General features: G+C 26.4%; 3 protein-coding genes across 4 annotated transcripts; 2 read left to right on the top strand and 1 right to left on the bottom strand.

Annotated features, from left to right (window-relative positions):
• Positions 1-384: 384 nt before the first annotated feature.
• Positions 385-3583, top strand: LOC113547863 (uncharacterized protein CG1161). 2 transcript variants are annotated; one of them, XM_026948407.1, is made up of 5 exons: positions 385-786; positions 1990-2090; positions 2163-2274; positions 2334-2507; positions 3146-3583. In XM_026948407.1, exons 1-5 carry the CDS (start codon positions 733-735, stop codon positions 3317-3319), a joined length of 615 nt encoding a protein of 204 aa, XP_026804208.1. In that variant the 5' UTR covers positions 385-732; the 3' UTR covers positions 3320-3583. The 2 variants fall into 2 exon arrangements, with proteins under 2 accessions (XP_026804208.1, XP_026804209.1); XM_026948408.1 differs by having other exon boundaries at positions 391-786; positions 2334-2462.
• A 715-nt stretch (positions 3584-4298) lies between these two features.
• On the bottom strand, positions 4299-7049 carry LOC113548474 (proteasome subunit beta type-4). Its single transcript, XM_026949365.1, has 4 exons — positions 6858-7049; positions 5778-5929; positions 4644-5062; positions 4299-4533 (listed from the first exon to the last, which is right to left on the bottom strand). Exons 1-4 carry the CDS (start codon positions 6922-6924, stop codon positions 4413-4415), a joined length of 759 nt encoding a protein of 252 aa, XP_026805166.1. The 5' UTR covers positions 6925-7049; the 3' UTR covers positions 4299-4412.
• A 1532-nt stretch (positions 7050-8581) lies between these two features.
• Positions 8582-14887, top strand: LOC113548184 (U1 small nuclear ribonucleoprotein 70 kDa). The gene is made up of 10 exons (XM_026948924.1): positions 8582-9083; positions 9180-9297; positions 9379-9443; positions 10138-10200; positions 10266-10347; positions 11925-12026; positions 12116-12359; positions 13292-13486; positions 13546-13628; positions 14580-14887. The coding sequence occupies exons 1-10, from the start codon at positions 8940-8942 to the stop codon at positions 14723-14725; spliced, it is 1242 nt and encodes a 413-aa protein (XP_026804725.1). The 5' UTR covers positions 8582-8939; the 3' UTR covers positions 14726-14887.
• The last annotated feature ends 1752 nt before the right edge of the window (positions 14888-16639 follow it).

Genomic DNA, 16639 nt, shown 5'->3' with positions numbered 1-16639 from the left:
ATCAAAAGTTGTTTGTTGTTTTAGACTTAAATACTTGAGTACTACCTATAAGTTATTATTTATTTTAACTATATTAGCTTTTATAATAGCCAGTTAATATCATTAATATTAAACTTATGGATTACTAGATGGCAGTACTAGTATATAAGAATTCTTTATTCCATCAAGAAGAGCTACACATCTGGATTTATGGTATTGCCGTAATAATATAAAATATTACGTTCAGTGATAAATAGCAAAATTAAAAATATGTTATACACTAAAATTTACTATACGGGAGTCTTTTTTTTATTATCGTCTATAGATTATGGAAGTATTGAGAGCTTTTTTCATAACCATTACTGATAACGGATTTTAACATTTATTTTATTCCTATTTAGTATTTACTGATAAGTAATTCGTAATTAGTATTTAATATTTATATACCTATAGTAGTATCTCTTTTTTTAAAAATATTTTGTACGCTATTATTCGCGTTAACAAAACGTCTAAATAATAAATATGTTAATCGTAATCTTAAATCCTTTTGATGTGTTAAATGGCTGGGATCGATCTTTAGTTGGTGTTTAAACTGTTTTATAGATATCGGTTATCCTATTAATGTTTTTGCTGTCATAGTGTCATCGAATTTTCGATATATTAATATAATTTGATAATAATTGTCATGCTCAAGACCTTTTTGTTTACCGTCCACTGTTAAACGTAACATCTATTATTATAGTTTTACGCAAAATGGTTAAGATTCCTGTTATGGTGGGCGTATTATCGTTGATCACCTTGTTGAAGGTAAGCATTTTATTTGACAGTTGACAATTTTAGAAATTAAAGTTCACATACCGCAAAAATAACTCCTATTTATTTTCAATTAGTAACGACTGCAAAAATATATTTCTCATGATCAGAACTGGACTTAATGTATTTAAAATTAAAAATAGTTATCTAAATATGAGTTATTTTTAATTATCTAGTCACATTTTAAAAAGCCATTTACTTATTGCATATTATAACAATGTTAAAAAACCTAAGATTATTAATTAAACTTATATTTATACCATATTTTTGTTACTAAATGGCTTTTATTCTTTGAATTTTATTTATTTAGTCAGTTTAATATTGAATTAAATTTTGCAAATATTTTCACCTTGCACTTGGGTATTAAATAAGCGAATCTTCAAGAGTGAGAGCAACAAAGAAGTCCCTATAGCTAATTTGTAAGATATAAAAGATATAGGTAATGATTAAAATTTTATAATGTTATGAGAAAACTATTAATCAACAAATTGTTTTTGTTACTGATTTTGTAATAAATCACAAGTCTGTGAAATAAATACTGTGTACATGGAATCACATAAAAAATAAACAAAAACATCACAGAAAGAAAATCCAAATTTATCTATCATAATTTATCAGTTATTTTGATATAATATTGTATTAGATATTAGTTCTAATTTTCTATTACAAATTTAAATCAATAATTAAACTAACCAAGTGTCCTAGTCAAGTACTTAAATACTATTATACTCTTACTCATATTATTAAATTATTAAATAATAGGTAAATAAATTAAATATTATACAACTTATAAATATAAGTACTGCCTTCATCCAAAATTAAATTTAAAAGACAGTTGAGTCTTTTTGTTCATTACTTTAAAAAATGTTTAATAATTAATGTGTCATTTTAATTCTTTTTATCTAAGTACTTTTGTATACATAATATTTTTTGTTTTTCCATCTGTTACACAGATTTTTTATTTTTTTTGAAAATTTACAATCTGTATTAATAAAACAAACTTGCACAGTTAAATCAAATACATAGAGAATAAAGAAACAAACATTAATTTATATATAATATATTTATATACAACAGCCAAGCTATTACATATTTTAAATATAATAAATAAATAATAAGATAGGCAGGTAGCTAATGGAAAAATGTCTATAAACCTATATTTCTTCAACATTTTATTAGCTAACATATAATTTTCAGGCTGAATCATATGAAGATGCCCGTTGCAAATGTGTTTGTACTATAGTAAATGGTACAGAAATGTATAATAAATTATTTATAGCTAATGTTCTTCCTAGCAAGTGAGTTAAAATAATGTTTATAATAAATTGTTAATTTATGGCATTAACTATAATTATCTAATTTCCTTTCAGCGATTGTAACGGAGTAAGTTTACCAATTATTGGTGAAGTAAATAATACAAAAAAAGAATTATGTCCGCGATGCACTTGTACTTATGAAAGTAGAAACACTACAACTATGAAAGTAATGAGTTAATCTAACTCATATTGAATATGTTATTAATTGTTACATGTATTATTTAGGTGGTGGTTTTAATTGTGCTGTGTGTGATATCGTGTTTGGTGATGTACATGTTTTTCCTGCTATGTCTGGAGCCAATGATGAGAAGACGCAAGCTTGTTGGCGCATACGTAGAGCACACCAACGAAGAGGTATGTTCTTTATTGGAGGCGACCATGTCCGATAGCGGTAGTTTTGTAAGTCCAACAAATTCTCTCCCAATTTTTCTTACAAAATATATAATAACAACAGTTATTTCCTAACGTTCCGTGATATGCAAAAGTATTTTGACATGACCATGTCAAATAAATTGGAAAAATTACAAAAATGCATCGAAAGATATGGTTTATACAGTAAATATTGTTGTAGTTAGACATATTTGAGTTTTTTTATTGTTGTGCTTAATTTGTTTTTTTTTCTGTCATTAGAATAATTCACCACTCTTTTTTACTACTATTACCAGAATGCCTTGCTTGTCAAATAATAAATCAATATTATAAAGAGTTTTTAACTTAATCATCATGATCAGTGTGCTTGATGTTGTTGTTACTTATGTTCACTTCTGGATTAAATGGATGTGTCCATTGCACTTTGTGGGCCACTTAATGTCTGTTATAAAAATATTAAATACTGTGTGACAAATGTTGGGTTCAAAAAAATTATCAATTTTAATTTTTTTATTGGTTTTAAGTATTTAATGCATGTGTTTGTATCAATTTTCTCATTTAAATATTATTAGTTATATAACTTTATAATTTATTTATATTTTATAATAACATTAATAATTAAAATGTGTATTAACAAACATTTTTTTACCAATTAATTTGGAATATAGGATGAAGTTCCTCCAGCTGTTTCGTTAAATGCAAGGGGAGGAAGTGATCCAATGGTTTCTATAGCTAATAGCAGTAATGTTCTTAACAGATTTGGACATCAGCAAGACAAATGGAAGAAACAGGTGAAAGAACAAAGAAAAAATATTTATGATCGTCATACTATTCTCAATTAATTGCTTAATTTGAGTTAATTTTTCAATTTGTTATTGTTATTTTTACATAAATAGTTAACATTTAAAAAAACTTTATTTAACTCTTCTATTTTGTCATCAGTAATATTGAATACCGTTGCATTTGTCTTACCGTAATATAATCCATTTTTTGATCATCTAAATTACAGTGTCTTTCTATCAAGACACTCTAATCTATATTATATTATTTTCATTATCAAGGAAAAATAGTTTTTTTTAAATATATTTTAATTTTGATTATTTGTACATTATGTATTGTATTTATTATTTTTTAACAGCCGTTATATCTTACATTAAATTAAGTATATTTGTACGATTATACGACTAATGTATAAATTCTTACCATGTGGCCATTGCCATTAATGTATTTAACATATAATATTTATACAATAAAAATAATAAATCCTACAATGAAAACTAATTTAATATTTATTGAATTATATTTTTGGTTCTAAGCCGAGCAATGAATGTATTAATTTTATAGTAATGTGATTTTTATTTTTGCGTCAATACTTTTTAGGATCAATAAAAATACTTTGATTTTCAACTTTAAAGGGTGGTTTTTTGTAGAAAATTGGAACAAAAAATAGTGAGCAAGTGAGTACCATTGTGCTGTATAGTAGGTATTACAGAATAGAATAATATATATCATTATGTATGGTATTACAGTCAATACTACTTTATCATAAAACATTAATAAGTTCATGATATAAATACGCAATAGTAATCATTATTATTCGTCCAAATTTGTATAAAAAATAATTGTGCATACATATATTTTGCAATTTTTGGTTGTACTATGATTAAGGAACTCTGATTTCGCTAACTCACATATTCAATCTGAGCCTGCCTTTAGTCATCACATAAATATGGTTTCAGTATTCGGACATTCAGTGAATGCATATTAAAAATCAAGACCTATAATAGTATACTACATAGAATTATAAAAAAAAAAAAAATATTTTTCCATGAAAATTTTTTATTAGCAAAAAAAAGTTAATCCCTACATAAATGTAATAATTATTTAAAAATAATGATAAGACAAAATTGTATGTTATATAAGACTTCCAATAGTTTATTCATATCCTTGTACCAGTTTTGCAACTTCCCATCTAGGCTTCAATGCAAGATTTTGTACTTCTACAGAATCTTTGGTAATAATACCAATTTGATATTTATCGTGGCTCCTTGCATCTCTGTAAAATAAATCATAATATTTAACCAAAATTAATGTGAAAAAAAAAGCATTAGGTGACGCATAAACCTTTAGACACACAGTATGAGATAAAAATCATTATTAAATTACCTGTAATACAATACTTCCATGCACTTTTTAAGCAAATCGATAGCTTCATCTTTTGTTAGTTTAGAATTGAATTTTTCACGCTTTTCATCAATTGCTTTTCGCATTAACGGTAATGCAAGGTACGCACCATAGCCGCTAGCAATTTGATCATCTATAAATGCAGTTCCCAATTTATCGATTTCACCTAAAAAGGGAACATCATTTTGGATTCCGGCCACTAAGAATGTAGACCAGAGAGGCTTCATCTTAGTCCGGCGATTGTACAAAACACGAGACAACCAAGTGTGCAAAGCTTTTGGTTTCATTGATATTCCATCGTTAAGACTCTTTTCAGTCCTCACTTTTTCTTCGACAACATCTCTTATAAATTGATAATCAGAGTATTCACCAGCTGCAGCAACAATAATATTTTGATTTACCTGTTGATACAACATAATCATATTCAATTAATCAATTTTATTATAAATCTTTTAGGTAATTATGATTAAGATACTATATTTTGCTAAACATGTCACACCCAACAAAAGTAAATGCTGGGCATCCTTATCCTTATATGACATGCTACTATAACTATAGTGAAAACGGTAATAAAAAAAAAAAAAGCCCCATCATAGGAAAAATACGCCATAGCAACTAAATACATTATTCATTATTTTATTATGGTTTACATAATTAAATATTAACATTTATCTTTGTACCATTTCTTAAACATATCTAACATATCTAAAAGTATAACTGCAATCTGCATTTAATATTGTCAGTAAATTAATTGTCATTTGTATATAATTTAAATAATTTATTTAATATTTTTTTAATTATATAATACAAATGACAAATTACAATTATTTTACATTTTTACCCTTAAATATTTTTTAAATTATGTAGGTAAAAAATGACAATTATTGACTGTTAAATGCAGATTGTGCTATACTTATAAATATGTTAAAAAAGTGTAACATAGATAAATATAATGATTATATTTAATTATGTAAATCATAATAAAATAACAAATAATGTATTTAGTTGGTACCAGGCTTTTTTTTTCTAGATTCAGTGAAACCGGTCTCAGTATCAGAGTGATTCACAGGAATAATGTCTTATAGGACAGAGTATATGTATATAAAATTATCATACCGTCAATATTCTGGGATTATTCTGGAAACATGCCATTGAACCATATGATGTAAGTGTATCTGCAGCCAAAGCTACACCAGAGTCAAACACAACACCAAGAACAGAAGTAGTAGTTGTGATTGGTGTCCAACCATGTTGTACAACATCATGTGCTAAAAATAAAAACAATTTATTTATTGACTATTTAGTAACTAATATGATATTTGAGTGAGATACAACTATATATCTATATACATGATATCTAAAAATGTAATTATATGTAGTCATCTCTCAGTAATTTAATAAATATCAGACCAGAAGACAGAGATTAGTAGAAGACTGACTTTATACATTTTTAATTTATTTTAAAATTGTAAGTTTTTCAACTAGAGACAAAGTTGTATGTTAAAATTTTATCTAATAGAACATTTTTTTTATAATAACTAAGTATAAACATTAAGAACAAAAATATAATATCTAATCGATTAATTGGGACATGTATGACTGGATCACTGGATATGTTTAATTACCAAATGACCGTACTCATTAAACAAATGTCACGTGAGCTGACAGAGCAAATACATTTCAATAAAGTTTACTTATTGTTAAGTTATACTTAACAATAAGTAAATTAAAATCAGCAGAACATTTTGTTAAATCTTTGCTTGAATAAATAAGATAAATAAAGGGGATCTATCGAATGACCTTATTAGATAATATTAAAGCTAGAAATAGTAAAAATACATTGAAGATGGGTCGTTATATCACTCAAAATATTGAACTAATTTATATCATATAATTACTCTTTTACAAGTCAAATAAACAAATACATTATAGTCACTATATCTTAATAAAAAACATCAGTAAATAATCATATTTTTTTAAATTTTTCCAAAGAACAATTGATTGGTAATTAGCACTCAATAGTGCAACATATCTATGTCCCTTTATAAACTAAAAAAATCCCAACACTAACAGACCACCGTTTCTTAAATAGTTCAATATCTTAAAGTAATGTTGAAACTATTTTCACTTAATGACGATCAAATCAAAAACAATAAAGATTCCGAAATAAGAAAATATATTGTAATTTCAACAAACCTGTACGTCCAGTATCGGGAACATTCTTAAAATTTCCAGGAATCCAGTTTTGATGTTTAATATCCATGGTAAAAAGCTTTACTTATACGTAGTGACTAACTGACTCCTCAACTCTTGCGAGTATTTCGACTTGAGTTTACTGTTTATTGTGAGTTTAATTGTTAATCAAAAATCAAAATATTTAATCGTCATTACGATAATTTCGAACATAACCTAAAAAACTCATATCACGGCTATGACTATCAGACTATCAGAGATTATTTATTATCCATATCGACCATATCGGATACACAATTTAAATTTTAATATAAACAAATTCATTAAATTCAATAAATTCGTTATTTAGACGCTGAATAAATTAAATTAAATTAATATATTATATTATATTATATTATTTATTTATATATCATCTATCGTCGAATTTATACTAAAATCTCCAATATACAAATAATTGAACCAAACAATACATTTATAATAAACAATGGACAATACTGTCTAATTCTAGGATAAAAGCATGTAAAGTGTGTAGGTTACCTACATTCATACTTCATAGATAACAGAATATTATTGCACATTATTTATGCCTACATTGATGTCTAAGAAATCGTGAAATTTTAAGTTTGCAACGGGAAGACGTTAATTACTTATGTTTGCTATTTTTTGATTATATAAGATATAAAGCAGGACTCGAAACATGGTTATTGAGAACTAGCTAAAATTTCTGAATTTGTTACTAAAAATTCTGATGATATTACGTTTATTATCTTTTTATGATATAAAAAACCTTAACTGAAGCCTAAAAATGTTTTCATGCTTAAAAATCAATTATGATTCAAAAATATTCGTAGAAATAAATAGATTAATAAACCAACAAACCAAGTACAATAGATACTATTGATAATGTTGTTATTGGTATAAAACATATTTTTAAATATTAATTGCTCGGGTATAAAGCAAGGGTCGAAACTGTTTCAAATTTTAATACTTTTTAATACTAATTATTAGATTTCGATTTGAATTTTAAAAATGCATTTTTATCAAATGTCTATAAATAATATTGTATGTACTTCTTTTAAATGTTATATGAGATACTTTTGAGGAACCTTGTAAGTATGTTAAGGTTTATTAAACATAGTTTGAAATTCAAATGTTTATAAAAAAGAATTGTTATTGTGTAGTTTATTTTTGTTTATATAATCACTAATATAAATCTAACTTGTGAGGAAACTACATGCAGTTCAAATTTTTTCCCGAACATTTATTTTCTGATTAATCTTTAATCCTAGTACTCAAAGTCTATCATGTGCGAATGAACACGTATCAAATATATATTAGTATAAAAAATTAATAAATCGTGTGGAACAAATAAATAATGGAATTAACGTCCATTGGAACTAAGGTGTTTGTGAAAAGACATAATTGGAAAAAATATCCAACGGAATCACGATAATATGATTATACGATTTTGCGTTCTTTACAATCGTGATAGGAACAAATTTTTTTCGACTAACTACCAAGATAGTATCTTAGTCCGTGCGACAAACATATGCTTTGAAAAAGGTAAAATTTGGAAAATAATATCATTAGAACAAGTTGATTTAGGAAAAAATGTGTGGAACAAAAGGCAGTGATCCAGTGTATACAGTTTGTGTTTGGTAGTTTCTTTTATTCCATGACTTTTGATTAAAATGGTCGACCATTTATGTTATTCGACGGTGTACACTGTACAGTATAAATATTAAATAGTTGGTCTTTCGTAGACCGAAACCATAGTGTTGTTGTAAACTCGTTAATACTTATTTCTTCAACTTCAATGTAAATGTGTTTTGTTATTCTGTTTGTGTGTATTCCATTAGATGTCATTTCATTTTAGGCGAATAGCCATTAGCTAATTCGTGTTTTTTTGTGATAGAGTGAATAAGTGATTATCGATAGTCGATTGACGGAATCGACCCAATTGGTTAGTTGTAACAACTCGTAGGTAGTTGTTGATCTTATTTATTTTTTTCAATGGTTTGCTTTGGTGATTAACCTCCAACCACTTTTTAACCGCTGGACCACAAGTAATTCGAACATCATACAATGACTCAATTTCTTCCGCCCAATTTGTTGGCGCTTTTCGCGCCGAGGGACCCAGTCCCTTACCTGCCGCCGGTTGCCAAATTGCCTCACGAAAAGAAAACCCGTGGATACTTGGGAGTCGGGAGTTTTATGGATTTGTTCGAAGTAAGTATAGCCAAACTTAACGTTGGATCGAGTCTTTCCAGTGTCTGTATTTTTTTATTACTTCTTATTCTAATTTCGTAATTTTGTCTTCCAAAGGACCCTGAAGACACGCCTCCTCCAACTAAAATTGAAACCCGAGAAGAACGACTAGAGCGCCGTCGTCGCGAGAAGGCTGAACAGGTGGCGTACAAATTAGAACAAGAAATTGCTCTATGTAAGCATATGATTAATGCCTTTTTTTGTTTATGCAACATGTATAGAGTGTAAATAAATATTTGTTCTTGTTCTATTTCAGGGGAACCACATTCAGTTGCGAATGCTACAACAGATCCATTCAAAACATTATTTGTTGCTAGAATTGTAAGTAATTTTGTAGTTTTTACAGATTGTATACTCTTATATTACTTGGTTTTAATTCCCAATCTACAATTATAATTGAAATGATCCCAAGTAACTTAATTTAGTATTTATTAAATTTTAATCATACATTAGTTAAAATATAATATTATTTTAATTAGAAGTATAAAAATCATTAAATTCAGTTTTGAAATTTATGGTATTTTATTAGTTTATGACTAATAAACAGAAAAAAACTACTATATTTTAAATAATTTAATATTACTTCTTTGTTACTAAATATTAAATAACAGAATATATTTGCTCTCATAAATTAACTGAAACACAAAAATAACTTACTACAAAAATCAATATAGCATAAAATTCATTTAAACGCTATACTAGTATTGTAGCCATAAAAATTATATAAATATTGTAATACCGTGCTTTATTAATAATAATATATATATTATGTTATTATTTTAATATCAAATTTTATGATGATGAAAAGTTTTATGTGACATTAATAGATTACACTATTAATTTTACCAATTTAGTAACAACCAGTATAATATTGAATAAGGAACTATAGCTTATTACTCTAATAAGTAATATATCTAGAGATTTCTATATTATTCTCAAATTGTATAACATACATAAATATAAAACTGTTCCTAAATGTAAGTTATACATATATGCATATATTATTGTATTTCAGAATTATGATACTTCTGAATCAAAATTACGAAGAGAATTTGAACTTTATGGTCCTATAAAAAAGGTAAATTATTTTATTTAAATATTCTGTATTTGATATTAATTTACTTTTATATTTTATTTATACAGATTGTTGTCACACATAATAAGATTGATGGTAAACCAAGAGGGTATGCTTTCATTGAGTACGAATATGAACGTGATATGCATTGTAAGTAATTCATTTTTAAATTATTTTTTATTTTCAAAAATTGACCTGGTGGTCTCAAATGGCAATTGTTAAGATTAAAATCTAACAAAATTGATTTTACTGGCCTGTGAATATTTTGAAATTTATTTGTTGTTTTTCAACCTACATATCTGGACATTTAATTTTTGATTTTATAATTATTAAAAATTGTCCACCTTATCTATCCACTAATTTGATTTTTAAGTATAAACAAAATGCAAATTTGCTTAACATTATAACAACTTAAACACAAACAGATATACTATTTATTGTGCTTTTTATAATGTTAATAACTGGTCATTTTGGCAAAGAGAAATTATAAAAATTTCAAAATATGTATGGATTAGTATAATCAATTTATTCCTCTAATTTAACTAAAGATTATTCTAAAAAAATTCAATATCTAAAGACTCGCCAGTGTTGAAAAATTATTTTTTAAATACTTGTTTTATATCAACCCTTGCGCGTTCTTAAAAACAATGATCTTTAAAATTCAAAATTTAAAATTAAAACATTCTGGTACAGTTTTAATAATTGTATTTTGTTCTTGATGCAGTGAACTGTGAAGAGCTCGCTGATTGGAGCTTCTTTAATGACCCTGTGATTATACGTAGACGACTTTGTTGATAATAGGTTTGTATGTGTGGTAAGCCCAACATACAAATTACAAAATAAATTAACCCGTCATTTCAGTTTCCAAAAATTTTCTCAAGTACAATGCATTTTTAAATTTGCATTACTTATTAGTTATTCCAATAACCCGTATTTATTGGTGAACGAGCGTTATTGATTTATTTATTTTTTTTTTTTTTAACTTAAAAGTACATTTTAACTTACATTAGTTAATATACAAAAAATAAAATAAATTATGGGATATTACACAACTTAGGGATATTACAGAATATGGTAAACTGTAATGTTTGTAACATTACAGCATATGGTAAACTGTAATGTTATTTTTTTAAATAATAGTATAATATTTTATATTTTATTTTATTCTTTCGAGCATGAATATATGCTAAGGTAAGATAATGTGATATTGGTGAAAGAATACGTGATATTTTTATTTCATTTACACATTCTTCTTATTCTTAATTTTACTGGGTAATAAAATAATTTTGCGCCCATGTGTAAGTATTGGCGTCCCAGGTAAAGTAAAAAAAAAAAAAAATCGACAAATTTTGGATTCACTTGGCATTACAAACTGCGCTAAAAAAACAATCTGGGAATAGCAAATAAGTATAATTGGTAGGTACTTAAATATTTGATTATTTTCTAATTTTTTCTACGAGAATTACAATTTTGATTTTATGAGGTTGGTAAGTCCTGGTTCTGATGTACTTTAAATTTGTTCCAATACATTTCAAAGATACAATCTGTGCTATCTTATCAACTCTTCAATTAACAAATTTTGTTCAAGAATTTCATTAACTAGTTACACATTTTCATTTGAATCGGGACGGGTACTATTCAATATTCAATTTTTTTATGGTCAGCAAGGTTTTAATATACAGTCATAGTTCAGTCTAATTGTTTTCCCCCAATAATATTTATTATAGCTGCATATAAACATGCTGATGGAAAAAAGATTGATGGACGAAGAGTATTGGTGGATGTTGAGAGAGCACGCACAGTCAAAGGATGGCTTCCCAGAAGATTAGGTAAATTAATTTTATTTTTAACCTAATTACTATTAGATAATAACAGCTATCATAATTTTACATTAATGAATTTTTATTTATTAATTTAGGAGGTGGATTAGGGGGTACAAGACGAGGTGGACCAGAAGTAAATTTGAAACATTCAGGTAGGGAAGATAATGAACGAGAAAGAGAAAGGTATGCCCGTGAAATGGCCGGTAGTCGTTCTGGACGTAGTGTTACTACAGAAAGAGATCGTGAACGTGATTATCGTGATCGAGATAGAGATCGTGAACGTGAACCAAGACGTCCTCGTAGTAGAGACCGTGAAAGAAAGCGTCACCGTTCTAAGTCGTATGTATTAAATATATTTATAATTTACACATTGTAATTAAAATCATTAGTAAAACTATCAAGTATCAAATACCATTGTGTGTGTGTGTATAACTAAACCGATATAACATTTTGGTTTTGTTATAAAACAATATGTTTATTTTATTGTGTTATTAGATAATATTTTTAAAATAATTTTTAGAAAAAACTTGATTTTGCATTTTTTTCCTATTTTTAACATTTAACATTGTTCTAAGTGTTAATCTTAAAATTTATTACTGAGTTACTTCAACCATTTTTTTTACATTTTAAAATAATGCTTAGTTTTTTTTATTATAATTAGTACTTTCTAATTTAAGACCTAACATTTTTAAGTACTTGTTTTAAAACTGAATCACCATAATATTTAAAGTCATACTAGTTTTGAAAATAAAATAATTATTTGTTCAGTCTTATTAATGTCTACTAAAAAAAATAATTTATACCATATCAAATGTACTTTTTCAGGCATCTTTTTATTTTAGAATTTTTTTTTTTAGAATCCTAGGAAAATCAATTAAAATATTTTCAAAAATTGTCAGTTTTGAAATTTTAATTACCTATCATCAATTTATTACTTATATACATAACTATACACTTTAAAAATATAAATAAATGTATTTCCTAGTTTAAAAAAGTACATCTGTTGATTGGTACTTATTTGCTCAATTTTGCAATTAAAAATATCCTCTAATTTGCTATGCAAAAACACCTTGGGTAGATGACTGGGTAAAAACCAATTTTAAGGGGTAGAGTGCATAATATAAAAGTTACACATTATTTCAAAAATTTTTATTAAAGTCTACTTATGAAATAAAAAAAATTAAATTAATTTAAACAAAAGGTGCTTAGTAAAGTAGATTTATGTCAATAAGATACAATAATTTCATTAATATATTCAAACTTTATTACAGACGTTCACGTGAACGCAAGAGACGTCGTAGTAGAGACCGTGCTAGAGATGTAGAGTATGATGAAGTTGAAGAGGTTCCTGTTTCTAAATCTAGAGATAAAGATCATGATCGTGAAAGAAAAAGGAAACGTAGTCGTTCTAGGGACCGTGAACGTAAGAAGGATCGCAAAGAAAGAGATCATCATCGCCGAGACAAGTAAAGTGTCATTTTAATTTTGTAGCTATTTTATAAACTAAAACTTTTGTGTTCTATAGGAGTAAAGATCGCCGTGACAAACATGATAAAGACAACTCTGAACGTGATGACAAAATTCACATTAAACAAGAACCTGTTGATGGTTAGTTTATTTATCTTAGATTCTATGCAATGGATTGGTTTTTAAATGATGTACTATTTTTAGTTTTGTGTTTTTAAATATTGGTAGAAAAAATGCTTTAATCTAACGTATAGATTAAGTATATTTTTCAACTTAAATATTTTCAAGAGGATTCAACTTGCATGTGTTATTTGTTTTACTAATGTACATTATACCAAATTTGCGTTCAGCAGAACACATTTTGTGATGTTAGTTTTAATATTAGAGTAAATTTCCCTGTTATCAAATTTAAAGGTAAGAATATTATCTAGAAAATGTCATATGGTTTTATTGATATTATAACTTTAAAATGATATAATATCGATACAACTATACGGCATTTCCTGGATATTATTCTAAGCTTTAAATTTTTATAATGTGTAAATTTACTGTAATATTAAAGTTAACATCACAAAATGTGTTAATGCTGAACGCAAATTTGCTATGATGTAAGATAGGGACAACACATTTGGGTATAATGTTCTCTTAACATGTTGACAGCTATGAGGAACATTATATAACTCAATAGTTTGTTTACATAACTGGTCATTAGGTGTCTGTCTCTCATTCATAGTTTATTTTTTAAGCACTATGATCCCAAAATATTATTGTCTTAAATATCTATTTAATTTATTGTACCTGAAAAACAAGATGAAATATTTTGCACTTTAAACCTATAGATAAGATAATATTTAAGGTATTATTTAAAAATGAATTTGATCAGGAAAAATTTACTGAATAAGCTATGACATTTAACATGCTAATTAACTTAAAATACTTGTTATTTTTAAAGAATTATAATATAACTTGTAATTTTTATATTTAAATTAAAAATATTTGACTTTAAAATTAAAATAGATCAAATTATTTTTATTGTTAGGTATCTATTGTGAATAGTATTTTGAAATATTTACCTAATTTTTTTATTTTCAGAATATGACAGCAATTATGACAATTACAATAATGACTATGATAATTACAACAGTCCCCATGATGACTATGATCCAGATATGATCAAAAAGGAAGAACCCGATGAAGAAAATTCAAATGGTGGCCGTTACAGTAATAATATGATTTAATAGACTGTCTTGTACTATATTGTCTATTTTTTACATAAGTCAAATTGTAAAACTTAAGAAAAATGGAATTAAAATAAAAGTAATAATTATTGTTTAGTTCAATGTTTCAAAACAAGTTTTTGTTTCTATGTATTAGTAAGTAAATAAATTCCACATCTTCAATTTTTATGTTGTTATCTATTGATATTCCTTGTGTATTACTTCCTATATACATATAATATGGTAAAAAACTATTAATTACTTAATTGTAACAAATCATTAATATTAATAAATTAATAATGTTATTAGTATTATAAAAATTAAACAGTACATATAAGTGTACCATTAAAAAATACACTTATAGTTACTTAAATTGTTAAAATTACAAGTAAATTATGATGTTATATAGTGTATTAAATACTTTTTATTGTAGTTTTTCTCTTGTCAGACCTAACAAAAATTTAAAATAGTTTTAATTTGGTCATTAGTGGTTCTCATAAGACAAATTTACTTACACTAATAAATTGTCTTAAATATTTTAATTGATTTAAGTACAACCTAGTTTATGTTTTGTATGGATAAAAATGTATATATTCCATTATTTGATATGTAAATGTTATGCAAAACAATTGCTTTCCATTATTATGTTCAATTAGTGACACGTATAAGACATAATCATTAGTATTGTGCATATTATCAATTATGATTTCTGATTAATATTTAAAGTAAATTACATTTTATTCCCAATTATGTCATGGATGTAGAATTGTAGACGCATAATTTGGCTTATGCTCAGTTGGCTAGGACAACTGACTTAATTTTTTAATATTGTACCCTGATTGTATTGGATAGCCAAATGTCCTAGAATTAAACTTCAACTTCTACTTTATTTTAAGTATATCTTTTACTGAATGTTTCAGTAGAAAATCAATATTGATAAATTATAAAATAATTAATTGATTACTTAGTTTGATTGACAATATCTAATTTAAAATTATTATTTCTACTAATCAAATAGAATTGTATAGTATAGTTTGGCAACTCAAACTAATAAAATCTACCAATTAAAAATCCAGATGGCAACTATGTAATTTCTGACCTTGACAAAGCTGAACTTTTTAAAACGCATCTTTCTGATATTTTCCAACCTCACCCAGACATTTTCTCATTATTAATATTGTTAGTGATTATCTTAATTCTCCATCACGTTCTTTAGCTGGTCCTGTTAAACTCTTCACACCAAATGATATCAAATTTGCCATAAATCAATGCTTTCTTAAGAAATTTCCAGGATTCGACCTTATAATAGCTGAAGTAGCTAGATGTTTACCAAAAAAAACAATTGTTCATCTTTCCATATTTTTAACTCTGTTTTACGACTCTCTTACTTCCCAATTTTATGGACATTTTTTACTATTATTCTGGTCCCCAAACCTAATAAGCCACCTGATTTAATTTCCTCTTTTCGTCTCATAAGCCTACTTCCATTTTTTGCCAAAATTCTTGAAAAACTTTTACTCAAACGTTTGCTTCAGTGTATTACAGAATACCACATCATATCCAATTCTCAATTTGGATTTCGCAGTTCCCACTCAACTATACAACAAGTCCATAGAGTCGTCGATGCTGTATCTTACGCTTTAGAGAAAAAGTTTTTCTGTACAAGTGCATTTCTCGACATCTCTCGGGCGTTTGATAGGGTCTGGCACGACGGCCTCTATAAATTAAAAAATGTCTTCATCCTTCTTACTTTCTCGTTATTAAATCATATCTCTCCGATCGCAAATTCCAAGTTCGTGTGTCGGTAATGCCTTTTCTTCAATAGCTAATATTTTTGCGGGTATCCCTCAAGGTAGTATTCTCTCTCCCATCCTGTACAATATATGACCAATCAACCTCTCCTAACACAATGGTTGCAGATTACGCGGACGACAA

This window comes from Rhopalosiphum maidis, chromosome 1 (genome assembly GCF_003676215.2).
Source record: "Rhopalosiphum maidis isolate BTI-1 chromosome 1, ASM367621v3, whole genome shotgun sequence".
In the NCBI taxonomy this organism is placed as follows: domain Eukaryota; kingdom Metazoa; phylum Arthropoda; class Insecta; order Hemiptera; family Aphididae; genus Rhopalosiphum; species Rhopalosiphum maidis.
This window is presented reverse-complemented; position numbering and strand designations above follow the sequence as displayed.